The sequence below is a fragment of the Nipponia nippon genome, unplaced genomic scaffold (genome assembly GCF_047370975.1).
Source record: "Nipponia nippon isolate SJK-2023a ecotype South Korea unplaced genomic scaffold, ASM4737097v1 scaffold_15, whole genome shotgun sequence".
In the NCBI taxonomy this organism is placed as follows: domain Eukaryota; kingdom Metazoa; phylum Chordata; class Aves; order Pelecaniformes; family Threskiornithidae; genus Nipponia; species Nipponia nippon.
In genome coordinates, this window is record NW_028262331.1 from 8,324,569 (window position 1) to 8,343,617 (window position 19,049).

The 19,049-nt window shown below is 39.0% G+C and overlaps 1 protein-coding gene across 1 annotated transcript in view; it reads left to right on the forward strand.

The window, feature by feature from the left end:
• The first annotated feature begins 671 nt into the window (after nt 1-671).
• Nucleotides 672-19,049, forward strand: part of MED13 (mediator complex subunit 13) — a 58,252-nt gene continuing 39,874 nt past the window's right edge. Inside the window, exons 1-3 of the mRNA XM_009469414.2 lie at nt 672-973; nt 2,934-3,168; nt 12,512-12,680. Of these exons, the coding sequence (XP_009467689.1) occupies nt 908-973; nt 2,934-3,168; nt 12,512-12,680 (470 nt within the window). The 5' untranslated portion in view covers nt 672-907. The remainder of the gene's footprint in view (nt 974-2,933; nt 3,169-12,511; nt 12,681-19,049) is intronic.

Sequence of the window (19,049 nt, forward strand, 5' to 3'; positions counted from 1 at the left end):
GGGTACACCCCAGGAAATTTTTCTTGTCCTGCCTTTACGAATTCTTCAGACTCGCCTTGCTTCTGGCCCCTGAAGTTTGTTTTTATGATTTTAAATTTTAATTTATTTGGAATATTTTTGGAGCAGGGGAGAAGAATCTGACCCCCCCACCCTGTTGCCCTCGGACTCCGAAGAGACGAGCCTGGATTTTTCTCTCTCTCCCACGGCCAATCCTTCCCAGTCATTCCACGATTTGCCCCTTTCTCATCTGATGACTAAAGAAACAGGAGGAAGAGGAGGGAGGCTTCTGGATTAATTGCCCCCACTGGATTATTTATTTTTTCCTGCTTCTCTTGCTTGGCATCTGAGAAGAGAGGAAGGAGGGATGTCAACTGATTTTTACCCCTAGCCCCCCCTGGATTAATTACCCCATTTTTATTCTCTTGTTGGATCAATTACCCCTTCACCTTACCTCCTCTCCCTCCCCTCCTTATGCGAATGAGAAGACAAGAGGAACAGGGAGGATTTTGATCTTAATCTCCCGTCGTTGGATTACTTACCACCTCCCTCTCTCTGTTCTCCCCTTGCACGGTGGCTTTACCCCCCCGTTTGATATCCAGAAGAAGAGAAAACGTTCCGAGTTTCTCTTTTTTTTTTTTTTTAAATTTTTTTTAATATATTTTTTTTACCCCCCTCTCCGATACCACTCTCCTCCTGGGTTATTTATCCTGCCACTATTTCGCGTGCGTGTGTGTCTGTATGTAAATCCCTTATTTAATTGTATTATTATTTGTGCGTGTGCATAGTCCCCCCTCCCCCCTTTCCCTCTCGGTGTCTGTCTCTCTCTCTCTCCCTCTCTCTCTCTGTCTGTCTCTTTCTTTCTTGTCGGAGGCTGTGGGATAATGGCGTGTGGGTTGTGGCTGTGAGGATGAGTTCCTGCTTCGTGCCGAACGGGGCCAGCCTGGAGGATTGCCATTCCAACCTCTTCTGCCTGGTAAGTGTCGGCCACCGGCAGACACACGCACGACAGACATAGAGTGAAAGAGAGAGGAGGTTTGGGGGAGGGGAGGAAGGGGTAGTGGAAGCAAAGCAGCCATTTTTAGCATAGCTTCTGTTGGATGAGTCCTCAGAGTAGGCCCTGCCTGGAGCCAGCCAACTCTCCCATGCCCCTCTGGTTCCCCCTCCATCGCTGTCTGTCTAGCCTTGCCCCTCCCTCCGCTTTCTTCCTGGATAGTATCCTCCCCGCAACTCGCCTTTTCCTTCGCTTTCCTCGCCTGCAACTTTTCCTCCTTTCTCCCTATCTTCCTATCTCTGCTTCTGAACGTGGTATTTCTCGCAGGAGGTAAGGAGATCTGCTGCTCCTTCTTCTTCCAGCCCCACACCTCGGGGAACTCTTTTCTCTCCCCGCTCCTGACATCCCAGGGGAATCTGAGCCGAAACCTCCCTTCTTCCTTGCTTTTTAAAGTGATCTCTTTTACTGCTTGTTTTTATTCTGGAGGTCTGCTTTTGGTGATGCGCGCCCTGTGAAGCGGTGGTATCTTATGTTTTGTTGTGCACCATTTTGTAGTCTTTTTAAACCCAAGTGTGAAATCGTTCAAATTGTTGATTGTGGTAGCTCCCAAAGTAAATTTCATTTAACTGAACTGGGATGCAGTTTTTGGTGGCTGTGCTGAGCTGTTTCATCTGCTTTTTAATGCAAATTAGCTAATCTTAGCTGACTGCCTGGTATTTATTATTCTAGAGATTGTTATAAGTAAAAACCTGTGCCAGGCTGTGGTACTAATATTTTTTGGATGCAGGGGAATCTGGGCAGCCTGAACATGTCTGCAGCCTGCATCAGGCCTGCAGCTCCCTATTAGCAGTGCATTTTTAAATCTTAAAGTCTTTCTAAAGTATCAACTGTTGCAGACTCCCTACCTTTCGTCCACACTGCTTCTCCTTCTGAAGGTAGGAAGGCTGCCATGTTAGGTTTAAATGTTGCAGTAATCTTTTGTGTGTTGTCATATTGGGAAGAAAAAAAAAATCAGTGACTTCGTAGCAAATGCCAGCCTACCTTGTTCTCCCTTCCCAAAGAGAACCCAGGGGCAATGCCTGCCCTACGTGCCTTAGGGTGACTCTCCTCATGTGAAAAAACTTAATGCTAAAACTTGGTATGGTAGTGCATTGTAGATAATCCAGGAATTGTCTATCTCCCACTACATATACTAGTAACTCTTTTACTTTATAAAGTCAACTGAATTTTTGCCTAGAAGGGCATTTAGTGGATCATAATCAATGTGGATGCAAGACTGATACATAAGTTAATGATAAAAACAGGATTTAATTTCTTAAAATGTGGTGTGAGAAATGAAAAGTGTGATAGCTCTTGGTAAAGTAAGTGTACTTGAGAGGCTTCCTGTGTGAGAGAGAGAGGTTTTGTTTTTTTTTTGGTTTTTTGTTTTTTTTGTTTTTTTTTTTTTTCAATTGAGAAACTTGTGAAATTTTCCAAAGTAGTAGATGACTGGAAGAATGTATGCTTGAGTTAGATTTACTATAGTACCTATTTCCTTAGAGTAATCTTGGATTGAAAAGGTTCTTTGCTAAAGCAAGTGTTTAGCAGATTGGACAGTTGCAGTCTGCAAACAATTACGTTATTCGCTTGTCTTTCACTTTTTTATTTTAAATCAAATCTGACTTTTCTCTCTGTAATCTTAAAACTGCAGTGAAAATGATCAGCTCTTTCTTTACTGCAGTTATTAAAGGAGATTTTAAAACAGGGTGCCTGATTATTTCCAGTTTATCTTCTAAGGTACACAAAACTTACAAGTATGGTGTCTGTTAAATTTTATTGGATTAATCCTTCCTTTCATCCTTCCACCTGCCTCTTCCTGTGCCATCATCTTGTTACAGCAGGATGTTTCTGTTGGGGATGTACCTACCCCAGTGTCTGACAGTTGTTCTTTTCCTTCCCTTAGGCTGATCTAACTGGGATTAAATGGAAGCGATATGTATGGCAGGGTCCAACATCTGCCCCAATTCTCTTTCCGGTCACGGAAGAGGACCCTATTTTGAGCAGCTTCAGCCGCTGTCTGAAGGCGGATGTACTCAGTGTTTGGCGCCGAGACCAGAGACCTGGACGCAGGGAGCTATGGATATTTTGGTGGGGTGATGACCCCAACTTTGCTGACCTTATTCATCATGATCTCTCAGGTAGGAGGAAATAAATACCTTCTTTTGGTCAGTGAAAGGACGCTGTTACTCAGGGCTGCCTTCTGCCAGCCCTTGGAAAAATCTGTACTAGATGAACTGTTGCCTATAGATAAGATAAATTTATTGCTACAATCTGCACCTTTGAGTTTATGGTGGTAGTGGAAAGAGCTCTCAGAAAAGCCAAATTATTACGGCAGTGCAGTGATCAAACAGCTGCTGTCTGTGTTTAGGTGGTCTTGGACTGCTGGATTTTCAAGAAACAAGTTTTTGCTCCCCACTTGTTTCTTTGGAAAAAAAAAGGCCTATGAATTTTGGCGGCTTCTTCACAAGAAAGCTGTGCCTAAAGCTGTGCCTGTGATTCAGAAGTGATGTCTTAAATGCGTTTTGATAAGATCCCTTTTGTTGGGCAATTAGAACTTTCAAATTCAAATGGTAAATCCCATTTTATTATGTAATAAGAATTGCACAGATCTAGGCAACTCTCGGACCCTATGGAGTTGTTTTGATTAGAAGTCAAATTATTGGTGAGAAGCCCTCAAAAGAAGGCATCTGAAACTAGCTCTCTGTTTTCATGCAAGAATCTCTAAACCTTGTATTTTTATGATTTCTCTCTCCCCCTTTCCCAGTGCTTTGAAGCTGTACCTGCTTTCAAACTTAGACTTTTGAAAGACTGACAATATTTGTATTTCTCAATAATGTTGCACTTCAAATTTGACATATGTTTTGAAAATGTTTACTTGTTGATCTCGGTTCCCAAAGTAGATGGCTTTCCAGTTGCTTATCAGTAAGGTGACGAAATTAGCTTTTTAAACTATCTGTGTAAGTCTAGTGGGGAGACTACGCTGATTCTAGAAAAAAAACCAAAGTCACATCACTCCAGTTTCCTTTCAAATAATGGACAGGATTGAGATAACTTAGGTGTAAAATGAGACCAAGGTTTGGTGACTTGGTAACCAGAAATTGTTAATGCTGTCTGTGTTTGTGGATAGCTGAAGAACAAAGATGGGTTTGAAGTGCCACTGAGGAAGTTGACTTGAAACAATTTAATAATGTGTGGAATTTTCATACAAAAATAATATGATCTGAAAAACAATTGACGCACTAAAATGACGTTTATTTCTTTGAATAATTGACTTCAAAGATTGGGATGCTGTTCACATTCCCATCTGTCCTGGAACTAGAAACTGTGCATCTTCAATGGCACTTCTGTTGTAGGTTGCTTGATACTTTAGTGCATTTAAGGCTTCCTTATTTTGCCCTATGAATAACCTCAGTCTTGACCTGCAGGGAACATCCTTTGTATGACTGAGATGTAACTTAGACTAAATGCTATTTTTGGCCTGGGCCTGCCATGAGCAAAGACCAACACTTGTGCGAAAGTATCTATGTAAATTTTGTATGCTGTTGGCTGGTGGGATTAAATTGAGACAAATATGTCACGTTGTTTTTTGAGTGGAAGATCAAATAAAAGCTAAGCCATTTGGAGAGTGCATTTCTGCACTACCTGGCCATCAAAATCATTTGTTTGAGCAACTTTCTTTGCATTCTCTCTTGAATCTGTCTACTAGTGATTTAGTATAGTGGTACCTTTTGAAAATAGTGGTGTTTTGTAGCTGAACTTTTAGATCAGTGTGTAGTTACGCTTTTACGGAATTACACTTTTGCGCAGGTAGATAAGCACGTATCATCCTAGGTACTTACCAACTCTTAACCTCTCTTAGGGTATAAGGCAGAGAAAGTGGAAGATTAGAGTCTCCCAGCTATGTCTTTGCAATTGTTTTGGGTATTTTCTTTGTTCAGGTCACCTGTGGATGCCTGCACTTTGGTAGAGAGGCTATTCTACATATCTTGCTGTTAGATATTTTTCTAAATAAATGCTTATCACTCATGAGATATGACTATCACTCAATATGTCTGTGTGTAGAGGTATCTGACGCCTTGGTTTTTGCAGGCATGTTTTTGTCTCCTTTTAATTAAAAGGAGGCATTATAATCTCTTCGAGTGTGTTAGTCTGCTTGGCTCTTCCGACCAGAAGTTGATAAAGATATTAATCAGCTAGATTGTGGAGGAAATGGCTGAGGAGTGCCTGCACCTGCACTTTTTCTCTTTCCCGTTGCACAAAATCTTGATGTGAACCTCATACAAGAAAGAATTATGGTTGAACCCAAACAATGTTATCCGATCTTTGTCATAGACCTAATGGATTTTTTTCATTGGTGGATAATTTCTCCTAGTAATTCACGTTGCCCTGTTCTCCCAATGATTGCTTGTTACATTTTCAATGGGAAAGATAAATTACTTCCTGGCAGAGGCTTGTTACCTGCAAAATTGGTTGGAAATTATTTGCTGCTGAAGGTTAAGGTGCTGCCTCATTTAGAACTTTTCTACTCGGTAGGTGAAGAATTGTCCTGAAGAATGGGGCGAGGGAGGAAGAGAGGGGCTGAGAGCAGTCTGTTGCTGCTGGCGCGTCCTTTATTGCCTACAGACAGCCTTCTCTTGGGGAAGTGGGCCTTGAATGAGCTGTAGTTAGAAACGTGCCAGGGTAATATTAATAACTTTTTTGATTTTGGCTTCCTTTGGTATGAAACTATGCCTGTTAAGGAAACGTCGGTATTTTGACAGTTTTTGACTTTTTTTTGGTGATTTGTAGTTTCAATGAACAATGGACATTCAGTGTCTGGAACGCATCTTGGGTATCAGCCCTCAGGGATCTGAAATATGGCAGCCTTCAGGAATCCTTTTGTCCTCTACAGAGTGCCTTCCCAAGATCGCTTCAAGAGGGAACGTACAGTTTTGTGGGTGTACATCTATGCATATCAGATTAAAAAAAAAAAAAATTTCTTCAGCCTGTACATTCTAGAGGTTCAGTCTTTGCCCTGGAGATAAGTTTGAATGCCTGCTACTGGCTATATCTGAATTCTCCTATCAAGCCTTGGATAACTGTCTTGTTGATGGTCAGGGTTTGTTGTTGCCTGGGGCCATGTCAAAAGGAGACTTGTTCAGAGATGCTGATTGATCAGTAATATTGACTTCACTCAATCATGTTTTTTTTCCTTCCCTAGGAAGCTACTTACTGTATGTAATACCAAAAAAACCCCGTAAGTCTGTTTCTACCCCAACATAGCTGGAGGCAGACAGAAGTTAGTGAAATGTTATTTTATTCTCTAACATCCTCAAAGGTTATGTTTTTGTTGTGGCAGTGAGGCTTGATTATAGTAATTCCTGCAACTCAAACCTTAAAGTAGGACGTCTCTTCAGATTTCAGAAGGCAACGGTCTCTTGCTGGTCTGATCAGCAGTTATTTTACCAGATAGGTTCTTTCTTGTTTTAAAGTGGTTACCTATACACTTGGATTTTTTTAAATTGGCAGTAGATGGTTTCAAACCTGAGAACAGTTGGATATGAATTATGTACAAGACATAGTCCCAAGGAAATGGTTACGATTTGATTAATGCTTGGATAGGGGAATGCTTTTATATGCCTTTGACCTTGAAATTGCATCTTTTAAATGGTGAGCTCTAAGATGCATCTTTTTTGTTCTGGTGTCTATTAAATCTTGTTAATTTACTTTAAAAGTTAGAGTTTTCCTTGTACCTGTCGTATATCAAGTTAATCAGTTCTTGTTTGCAGAACAGTCTTCCTCATGCTTCTGCGAGGGATAAATGTATAAAAATAAGGCTTGGCTTGGCTCCTTGCTGGACTTGTGGGAGAGCTTTAAAGAAAAAGGAGAAAGCTCTGTATACTTGTCTGTTGATACTGCGTGGTAAAACCAGCAACAGTCACGGCAGCAGAGACTTCTGTGTGTTGTGTAGTTCTCAATATATGTGCATTATAGATCAAATTCTTGTCTCCAAACAAATCTGTGAATTGGTTGGTTTGTGCTGATGTCAGCACTGAGTGTCTCATTACTTTTAACACAATGGAAACCAGAGTATGAGCCAGTTATCAGGCCGAGGGTTCTGCAAAAAAGCCTGCCAGTTGCAAGTAGTTGGCAAAGCGAGCTTTGAAAATAGTTCAGCTAGTGGCTTGCATTTTTTTAATAACATTTGCTTCCTAAGACCATTTAACTCCTACAAAAACAAAAAAAAGGTGCTTTCTGAAATCTCAGTACGGTGAGCCTAAGTAACTGGTCTGTGGTGGATATGTATGTGCCTGTGTATGTAATAAGCAGGTGTTATGAATGTTCCTTGCTGCATGGCGCATTGGTGCTGTAGCGTTTCTTCAGTCCTCCATGTTAGAGATGTGTCCGCTTAAGCAAAACTGCCGAGAAGCGTTATGCACATATTACTGAGGCAGTCTCCGTAAAACTTCTGTGACTTGGTGTGAGTACCAGGTCAACTTTTTTCCTTTTTTCTCCTGACCAACATGCGTGTGGAGTATCTGTGGAGTAAGGTGAAAAATACTTTGTTACAGTAAATGAGGATTTTGCATCAAATTATGTTGGTTGTATGTACAATGTCACATGCATAATATACCTGTATAAATAAGAGTAATGACTCCATGGGCACTAAGGGTAAGATTTAACAATATAAGTAAAATATATCTGCATATGGAATTACTCAAAGATGGTGTGAAGGAGGATATTGGAACATTTAGCTAGAAAGTTTTTCAGCTTTTCCTGTGGCCCTGCAGACCAGCCCAGCCAAACTTACACCCAACAAATAGTGAAGGAAAGCTGTTACCTTGTTATCCTTACAAACAAGCGTAGCTACACACTTACAAAAGGTAATACTTCTAAATTTTTAATATTTACAAAAACATTCTGCTGGATAGAGAAGGCATAAAACCTATATATGTGATGCTGGTAAAGGACTAGCACTACAAAAACTAACTTGTAATGGTGCTGAATATTTTGAGTATGGTATTTTGGACAGTAGGTCATGTTTGGCTTGCTTCTCAGTTGATGAAATTTTCCAACTAGTTTGGATATCTAGAGTCTTATGTCTAGACTCTTTTCAGTAAATGTAGATAACAGATACAACTCTACTAGAAACAAACTTAAGTTGTCTTACTGGGATTCTTAAGTTGGCGTTTTTGAATTGTAGCCAGTCCCTTTTTTCACACAAAATCTGTTGCTTCTCACTTATTTCATACGGGATAGAGGCCCTCAAAATTATTTTTCAGTAGGTTAACTGGATAATTCTTGCTTTGAGCAATTTTCTTTAATCTTAAAGTACTTGAATTTAAAATCTGTGTTTTAAATAGAAAACTTGAAGTGTTTCAATCATATTATTACAATATTGTGTACAGCAGCAATTTCGCACTACTTAGCTTATTATACTTCCCTTGTAATCTGAAGCTTATATAGGGGGTTTGATTGTATAAACCAGTTTTGCATCAGTCTATTTCTATAACGGGCATGCTGTCAATTGATGACAGAAAGGAAGCCTAGGAAGGTAAGTAATACTTCTAGAAGACGTGTCTCAGTCGTGATACTAAGGAATGGATTTTTCCTCTGTGTAATTGAAGTAATTGGGGGGGGGGGGAATTGCAGTCCAAAGTGGAGGCATGACTGTGGCTTGTTTCTTTGCGTAGTTTATTTTAGAGGCTCACTGAGCATTAGGAAGATATTTTTAATGGTACGGTAAACATATTCAGCCTTTTCAAGAGTTGATGCTTACTGGTGTTATTTATGTGTAGTATGAAAACTGCTTTTTCCTGGATGTTGTTTCCACTAATTCTTCATTTCCTGATAATTTTTAGCTTCATTTAAGGGAAACTCTCTGCTTAATAAGCGCTGTAAAGAGGGAGGGAACAAAATTAGTTATTGTGGGATGATATGAATATTTATTTGTTTAATGGATTGACATAAAAGTGTGTCACAGAGGAGCTGAGTGGTTTGGACAGCTAAAAGGACAAATCAAAACCAAAATATTTGTAACCTTCAGGTTGCCAGAGCACTTTTGTGGATAACACTTGTCTGAAGTGAAATTGTGGCTTAACACCTTCTTAAAATGAGTCAGCAACTTATTTTGGTTTATTATCGCTATCAGATTGAACATTTGAAGTTATTGTGTTTAAAAAAGAAGACAAAACTGCCTCGTCCTTTTCCTCTCTTTTTAACAATGGTTTACTTCATACAATTTCTGTTAAGTAGGAGGATTTTTCTCATGTTGAGAAACAACAATTTGAATGAAGAAGAAAAATAGCTGGGAGATGTGAGCAGATGTCATATTTCTCTCCTTCCATCCACCACTCTGAAAAAGGGGGAGGGGGGAATGACTAAACAGACTTCAGAAAGACACAGAACACTTACTGCTATTTTTTTGCATGAATTTGAATAATGTTCTGAAATGAGGGTATCTTTAACTGTCATCTTATTTAACCTTCCCTTTCTATAGCAAGATGCACTTCAGTTTGAACAGGTGGTCTTATTTTGGGTACCAGACGTTATTCCTGATCAGTAGGCATGCTTACGGCATGCTGTCTTTTTAGATATTAGAGTTTTAATTGTAATTTCCATCTAATGCCTTACACTTTCCCCACATAATGTGCTCATCTAAGAGCTCTCTGTTTCAGCAGTAAACTAAGACGGCTAGGAGAGCTCTTAAGAATTACAATCTTGTGGCAAGTTCTTGCATGTTAACTTTTGTTCATTACTTGGTTGTCAGCACAACTATTAATGTTAAATGAAATACTTAGCACTTTGTAGTGTCTTCAGAAAATTGAAACCTCTCCTTTGTGTCCGTAGTATGACCATCGAAATACAAGCTTTGAATTACACTTCAGTATCTTTGCGATTTCAGCATCTTTCTTCTCATTGATACAGTAATATGTCAAAACAAAATTAGGCATAAAGGCTGAAAATAGCTCTTTTTATTTCCTCTTATAATAGGTAATTGATGCAGGGGATGTTCTTAGAATGATTTTTTTTAAATTACAAGAGCCATATAGAAACCAACTCTTTAACCTTTGAAATGGTGTGGAGTTTATTGTGCAGTTAAAGTCCAATATCATTAAGCTTTGTAGTTAATGTTTGCTCTATTGAGCTGCTTGTTTGCCACCAGTTGAGCAGTATGTGCTGAACAGCAAAGCTGCCTGGAGGATAGGGCTGCGTGTTTGTGTACGGCTACAAATCTCTGAGCTGGGGAAAAATGTGTCCTCTTGGCACAAACATTTTATTCCCTTTGACTTTGGACCTTTGTTGCTTTTTGTTACAGGCTTCTTGTACGATGTTTCTTTAGTGAGTTGCTATATTATCTTTTAGCTTCATGGTTTTTAAAAACAAGTTTTTGCTGAACTTCAAAACTGGAATAGGGTGATGGGGTGGGAAACTCATGGTGAGGTCTCATATTTAAGAAATGCGGTTCCTTGCTTTTCATTGTCTTTACCAGAAAATTATTTCATGTAATGATTCATCTGTGATGGTGTGCACCTCTTAATTTATAAATTATGGGGCAGGTCTGTTTACTCTTCTTCCATCCCTCAGAGAAGGATACTGGGAGTAAGTTTCTTTAACTCACAATACTGATCTTGAGTGGAAATGTACTTTCATTTGTGTGGGATCTAGCAATATACAAATACAGCCACCACCTTCTGGTTGCAATAGTATCCTGAAACTCCTTTCTCTGTCATCTTTGCCTATTGTATATTGTCATTGTTTATTGTAATAATCTGTAAGTGTCTTTTTCTAAATAAACCTCTTAGGTGTCTGGTTTTCTACATGCTCTCTAATTTAAGGATATTGAGACTTTAGTTAATACTACTGCAACCTTTTAAGCTTGTAAGTGGCTTCCAGATAAAGGTGAAGGGGCTTATTTCAAAGGGAGATTTAAAATGCAAGGACTTGGCTGTATTACTGAGGTTTTCTGACCATCGAGCCAACCAGTGGAAAGCTATTTGAATCAATCCTCTGAAGGAGAGGTGAACAGACAGGTTGCTGTTTTAAGACCTGTTGTGCAAAAGTAAATCTAAACCCTCGCTTCTTGGAGGTGTGCAGAGAAGGCGTGAGGGGCAATGAATGTGAGATATGAGCAACCTGTCCTAACTTAGAACTCTGAGTGGGGGTTGGAGCAGATGACCTCCACAGGTCCCTTTCAACCTAAATTATTCCATGACTATCCAGAGACTGAAGTAAAAATATGTCTCCTTATCTATGTCAGACAGTCTTCTAGTCTCTGCTGCTACCTGGGGTATACAAGCAATGGCGTTATAAGGATAACTATGCTAGGTTAGTCCAAGGAGACCAGTAGCAGATCCTTAGGGAAATACGTAAAACATGATATACAAGGAATTGTAGGCATAAAGATAAGACCTGATTGCCAGTAATTTAAGGACAAGATCTCGAGTTTTCTTGTATTATCCTCCATATTAGTGTGTTGCTGGGAATGAATGATTTCACACATACACTGAGAGATACACAGGATCTTTTAAATGTCCCTCATTTTACTCGTGTGATGTAATTGTAATGCCATTGTAATCCTTTGGACCAGGGCATATACTTCTAGGGCCTGTAGACTATGTTCAGACCCTGGTTATGCGCTGGAGTGGTTGAAGAGATTACAGCCTCTTGTAAGGAATCTTGCTTTACGATTTGGCAAATCAACTTGGCTTGTGTAAGTTGGATTCCATGACTGTGTGTGATTTGTGAGGCACATAAGATCTCAGTGTTTCACTTCAGAATCCTATCGGTATGAACTGGGCTATGTCTTTCTGCTTGCTGTTTTCCTCTTCTGTTCTATGTATAGATCAGAAAGCAGGACTAGCCTGCTTAAATATCTTTCATTTTTATTTTGAATTAAAAAGAAAAATTGTAGTTGTGAGAGTCTTCTGGGGAGAATCAGGTTGCTCTTACCAGTTTTCTGAATCTGGGTGTTTGTTTCCCCCCCCCCCCCCCCCCTTCCTCTATGAACATTAAGGGTCAGTTGATCGATCAGATTTATGCCCAGCTTTCCTCAGTCAATGATAGCTAAAGACACTAGGATATATTAAAAGATTGGCTTCAGGCAATTTATTTTTAAGCATAGCTGTCAGCTAACTCTTCAGGCTAAGTAATTCAGACTACACAAAACATGACCCACCTTGCAGACAGATCAGTATACAGTGATCTTGCAGGCTGAAATACATAAGGTGCTGGTGCTAGTTGTTTCCTTTTGTGTACAAATAGCTGTTGAATCTTTTTTTGCTTGTGGGAGACGAGATATTTTTATAGCTGATTACTTTTAGCAGTTATACTATTATAAAGTGAGTAGAGTTGTTATCTGAATGGTACAGGCTTTTTTTGGTTGCATGTTACGCTGTGAATGTCTTAAAAGCTTGTGGGAGAGAAAAGGATATTGTGATATGTGCATGAAATAATAGGACGGAATTCAATGCTAATGTATTTTTTCCCTTTGCCTTATAGAAGAGGAAGATGGTGTTTGGGAGAATGGACTTTCTTATGAATGTCGCACTCTACTTTTCAAAGCCGTTCACAACCTGTTGGAGAGGTGTTTAATGAATCGGAATTTTGTACGCATTGGGAAATGGTTTGTGAAGCCTTATGAGAAAGATGAAAAACCTATAAACAAAAGGTAGGATGTTTTATTTTGCTTTATTAAAGAAGTTGTAGAGTTTATTTAAGCTTCATGCTAGAAGAAACATTTAATTAAGAGCACTCTGTTTATGGTTTATTTGGGAACCTGGATCTCTGCTCTCTTTCTTGTTTTCCTGCCTTTTTGGAGTTCTTCAAAACTTCCTGATGACGAAAGACTAAAGGTAGTAGGTAGTCTCTTGTGTACTGGTACTCGTATACAGACCACAGATAATAGGGATGTTGGAAAAGAAGCTGGAGTCTTCTAGAAAGGAAGAAAAGGATGCCTGTGTGAAGAGATACCTACTCTGGACTTGCCAGTATAGTGACTGGGACTAATTCTGATTGTAAATACTAAATAAGACTCATTCTTTGAGCAAGCAGGATCTGGAGAGCTATTTACAGGCACCACATGAGGTTTGGATAAATTACATCTTATGGGAGATGTTAAGAAGAGAGTTTGAAATGTCAGCTCCTGGTCAGAAAGAAGGTTGTGTCTGGGAACACTGGTGTTAAAAGAACACATGTGGCCCCCACGTTGAGGGGGAGGAGGGCGAGAAGAGAATTTTTGATCTAAATTGGAAGGACTTCTTCTCATGGTTCTAATGTGGTTTGATACGGTCTATGTTGCCTAGCAATAAATAATGAAATGAATAAAAACTAGGTTAGCTGGAACAAGTTTAATAGCTGTTCCCAAATCAGCTTTTAAAATCCAAAGTAATTTAAAGCTTAGACGATGGGTTGGTTTGTATGTTGGGTTTTTTTTGTGTATGTGTGTGTTAAATCTTGCATGCAGAAAATTTTGAGATCGGTGACTGTGCTTTTTGGGTGTGTAGTTGTCCATTGTTGGCATCTTCTGCAATAAATTTAAACTTGAAAGAAAATTAAAGCTGTTTTGGGGCAAAAGAAGCAGAAGCACATGTTTGTGTGTGTTTCTATTAGTAGTTGTGAACTGCTGCTTTTAATTTATGTATAAACTTGTCCTTTGGTTCTAGGCATCTCTTCCTCCACCCTGGTCGGGGCAAATGTTTCCTCTCTGGGGTGTCCTTGTCCATCCATTTCTTCTGTGTGTTGTTGCTATAAATCAATAGTAAAGAATTTTACTTTTAACTGTTTAGTCCAATACAGTCTTGGCACAGTCTGGGCTTTCCTCATTTGAGGAACTGGTTTTCCAAATTGCCATTTGAAACTAGCATTAGTTATGTCGTGGCATCTCTTACAGTAATTCTATAAAGATCTCTACAGCAACTGGAAAAGCTGATGAAAGCTTTTAAAATAAAATAGCAGTGTTTGTTTAATTTGGAGACTCTGATTCTTTTTTTAGGAAGGTCAGAAGGTCAGCATGCTTGATGAAAATAACTGAAGGAATTGTGTGCTTATCCACACAACAACTTCATCATAAGTAGTCCAGAACTACTGGAAAAATATGTGGAAAAGACTTACACAGATCTGTGTAAAACGATTTCTTTGTAGAGCAATCTCAATGTTTTGTACCAGATAGCTCAATACCATGTGATATTTTGAGTACTGGTTTTTATGAAATGAAGTGAGGGGAATGGTTAACAGATGTGCATACTCTTGGCATATTTGGCTCATCCCTTCTAGGAATATCTATAATATGGATAATCTATACTCTCTGGAAAGTTAAGCTGTTCAGAGGTATCAGTTCAGGCCTCTGCTTCTCCCAGCAATTTCCTGTGGGAGAAACCCAAGTGATTGAAATAGGTGCTCTGTGATACCACCTCTGTAGCTAGAAGTGTGTCACTCTGTGATTGAGGCGGAAATGTCAAGTGGAATGGTTTGAGTGGATTTTGGTCTCTTGTATAAATTGGAATACTATTCTAGTCAAAAGGGACATTTCTCTCTTATCAAACGTTATGCTTTGCTGCAGTGTCATGCTTGAGGCCCTAAGTCAACAGAGAAGGACGTGCAGCCTGCCTAGAAAATGCTCCGAGTGTTGCACCCAGGGTGCTAATATGTTTCTGAGCAGACAACTGGTATTAAGGTTCAGTTTTTGTTAGTTCTGGACAACTTCTGCATATTTTTCCTTCCCCAGGATCCATTTAATCAGCAAACCTATACTAAGTTTATCTTTTTTTGTTGGTGTGGCTGACTTAATTAAAAAGCAAAACAAACCACCACCAACCCCTCCCCAAAGCCATTCTTCTCTTCATGATTATGGATGCACATATCTTAAGAATCAGAACAGTTTTGAAGCTGTATTTTTGTCTTTGGGGCATTTTCACCATCTTTCAAGTAACAGGAATAGTAATATTCATAATGCTAATCTCAAAAGCATGTCATACTAGCTTCTTGATGTAGGAAGAATAGAGTCTTTTTCAGAATACTTTTGGTTTCTTCCTCTGTTAGAAATATATATATCTCTCTGCAAAAAGTAGTGCTTCTCCTATGTAGAAGTGGCCACAGATGAATGTGGCGGGTATTGCATCTGTCATAGGGAATAAAACCTTTCTGTTCAGGAAGGTTGTTATGACTTCTCTATATTGCTTGTGTTGATTAAATGTATATTTCATTCTTAAGGAAGAAATAAAAGTTATCTGTGGTGGTGTTGGTATATTTTTATTCATCCTTTCCTTCTTAAAAACATTGAATAGTGGGAGAAGTACAGGAAGAAACTGTGTGTACCTAAAAATAGGAAGGTTTTGCTCCACTCTGAAATCCCTGCATGACTGTTGTCTTGCTTCGTTTCAGACCTTGTTGCTGTTACCTTTAGTGCCTGCTTCCATCCCATATTGTTATGTATGCTTCGCTTTGTTTGGGACTGTTCTTTGCATTAACATTCAGAAACCCTGGGATAGAATCCATGTGGCTGTACAATTTAAAGTCACTTACTATACTGAGGACATGAAGTCTGCTACCAGTCTGCTTCAGATCATAGTTTATACTGCCCTGCACTTTGGGGCTTGGCTGGCCACTATGTAGACTTGTTCTTTGTGTATCTGTAACTACAGATTTCAATAAGGTTGGTTTTTCTTGCTGGCAATCTGTAGTTTCAAAGGCTTTGATTAGAGAGTGAGTAGTCAGTGCTCTTGACGGTGGAGGTAACTTCTCAACATGTGCTTTCTGGAGCTGTGGTTGAGCAATGTGCAGGACATTAGTCCCACTTTTTCACTTTCTTTCTCTTTGAAGGATGCATGGATAGAGCTATTTCTTTCATTTGAAGCTGATACCATCTGTTTTTTTCTGAGCTCTGTTTGAAAGCATGTGGTTCCAGAATATGTGAGATTTTCTGTTATCTGGTCTCCCAACAATAGAAGTTGTGTTGCGCTTTTTGTATGTATGTGGTAGTGCAGCAGACATAAGGTTGTGATTTCTAATAGGTGTTCGGCTGTGGTGACGGATCCTCAGGCAGCCATGGCTTCCTATCTGTCGCTTTATTATTTTTCCTTGTTCTATAAGGTTATATTAAAAAAAAGTCATCTATTTCATCATTGCATTGCATACATTTTAATTTTAAGAGGACAGTCCTTAATGTTCATAAACTGATGCCGCTGTGGCATGTGAATAGATGGCCAAGAAAATAAGAATTAGATGGTTTTAAGTGTTCACTGTTTAATTATGTTTAATGATGTGACTCCTAAAACAAACAAACAAACTTATTAAACTAACCTCATATTATTGTTTAATATCTCTTAAAAATTTTGCTATGGAAAAAGTAAAAACCTCAGATGTTTGCACTGTGCAGTCACATGCTGCACGTTGACAAGGCTGCAAGGTAATAACCATGACCTGCTCTTCATTCCCTCCCCCTATTTCTCCCCAGTCTAAAACCAGCATTGAGAAAAGTGAGACAGTCATGTATTTGGTGAAATTTGATCTGTTAGAACAAGTCACGATTACCATGCCTGAGGAAACTGTCTGAGGTTTTCAAGTATGCTAGTTCCATTTCTGTTTATAGATAGGGCAGGAATGGAGTAGCTAACTCCCTGCAGTGTCTGTGGTGGGGTTTTTTGTTGTTGCTCATTTGTAAGTAGGCGATTTTCAGTTTCAGGAATGGGTGATGGGGGTCAGCAGGAGAACAACAGTAGAATTGGGAAGGGAAAGGGAAAGTTGTGCTAAATGGTCTTAGTTGTAACCAAGTGGGGGGGAAAAAAAAAAATCATTGCCTCAGTATTTGTCACAACCTTTTCCAATCACTTAAAGCAAGGTAGATTACAGAAGCTCAATAATGTGGTTTAAATGACTGCATATTAAATTACAAAGTTTGACAAATAGGAATGTCTTTCTCTTTTCTCCTTTCCAGCCTATTGTGTTGTTATTGCCACGTTCAGAAATATGGTTGTGTATGTTTTATTCAAAAATCTACCTTATAAATACATGAGACGGAGGTTGTGATCTGCTGCATCTGATTGTCTACCTGTTCTGGTTAGACTGCTCAAATAACAGTCTTTGGATGAGACTTCTTCTCTTGCCAACTGGATGTTAAAATAGTAATGTATACCTGGAATAAATATGGTTAGGAAACTTGTCAGATTAAACACTATTTTAGATACAATTCCTTAATGAAGATTAAATCTAACTCTCCTAATGAAACAAAAGTATGAAGTGCTTATGGGGAGGATATCTCCTGAAGTTTTGGTAATAAGTACAACTTGCTAAACTTTAACACAATTGAAATACCAGTAAACAAATAATTGAGTAATCCTGTTTTTGTGGGAGGATCTGATAGACGACTGAAAACCTAGCATACTAAAAGCCACTATATTAGTCGTATGGTTGCTTCCCCCCACCATGTAAATAGGAAACAATATAACCGATTGCAGTGGGTGGCAAACCAGAACTTGTGTCTGACGAGTTCATTTAAAAAACAAACCACAAAAAAAAAATCACCAAAAAAACCCACCACACCCCCAAACCAAACAAAAAAACGAAAAACAAAAACAAAAAAAACACTTGGAAAATCATAAGTGATAAGCTTATCATAGCTTAGAAAATGAAACTTGCTGCACAGGTTTCACAGGTAATGCTATTTAATGTTAGTCTGGGTACAGGTTTCTATAATGCCAGCCCACCATTCTTATATTTTTTTTCATGGAAATACTATTTTATCTACTTGATGTAAATAATAAGTATATGACTTCATGGGAAATGACTGCTGACAAATATTCTAGATATAAATTTAGTTTTATTGTAAGCCTTTGTACATGTAGTTATCTTGATTTGAAGGTGTGCTTATCATAGTTCTGAATATATGTATTTTTTTCCCTCTACCTCATCTTGCTGGGAGGAAGAGGTAAAACTAGCCAGGGTGGATGGGATTCCTGGGTTCGGTGCAAGTGTGTTGGCAGATCTGCAGTCTCGAATGGCCATGGCTGCAGGGGGGGGTGTGGGGTTTTTTTTCACTTGGGCCATGGAAATGGTCTTGCTGCCTACTTCAGAAACGTTTATATTGATGGTGTAACAGCAGTTACTCTGAAAGAGATTGGCTGTTGTCTGTTTGGTCTTCGCTGCCCTGAAGACAAAGGGAATGCTCTGCTTTCAGTCCTGAGCCCACGTTTCTGCCTTATCCCTCTGGCTACCTTTTTCCTATTTCTCATGGGGTCCTCTTTCACTAGGAACGGAGTAGTTTGCTTCTTGATCCCTCTAGAATGATGCTGTGAATTGTTGCTCGGGAACAGAGTGAGGAGATTCTGGGTGCTAAAGCTCAAAAATTTCCTCATACTTGAGAGAGTTAACTATACAAGAACAACACGTAGCCACAGGTTTTGCATTTATTTCTGTATATTTAATTTGTAAACCTTAATAGCTGAAACTACCAGGCTCTTCCTTGATACTGTTGGAATATTTTCTGTTAAGTCTGCTCAACTCTTTTTGCAGTCTAAATTTCCTCCCTATGTTAATCTTTAAATCAAACAATGTCAACATTTTTTTACAACAGCTCTAATGAGGCTGTTCTGGCATCGTGTACCGGCAGGAGAGCAGGTGATGTTTTTCCTTTTACTGTAGACAGCTGGAATTGAGAGCTGCTGTAAGTAGGACAGTGCAGGATAAACAGCAGGAGCTGAGAGCATTGATCACATGATTGTCTCTTTGGAATATTGGGTTGCTACAGAGACTACAAGCAGACAAATTTAGCACTTTACATCACAAAGCAGTTTTCTCTTATTTAGCTTAAGTTACAGTGGTAGTTGGTTCATCAGGAAGAACGGGAAAATGATATGGCTCTTGGTTTTTAGCTTTCAGCAATAAATCTACGCTCTTTTTGTTCACTGAACAATAAGATAATACAAAAACCATGCAGATACTTCAGATTTTGTCAAATGAGAATTTTATAATCCATTTCAATTTTGAACTTTGACACTGGCTTAACAAGATGTTTGTAAATGTTTCCGAATGGGAAAGAGCAATA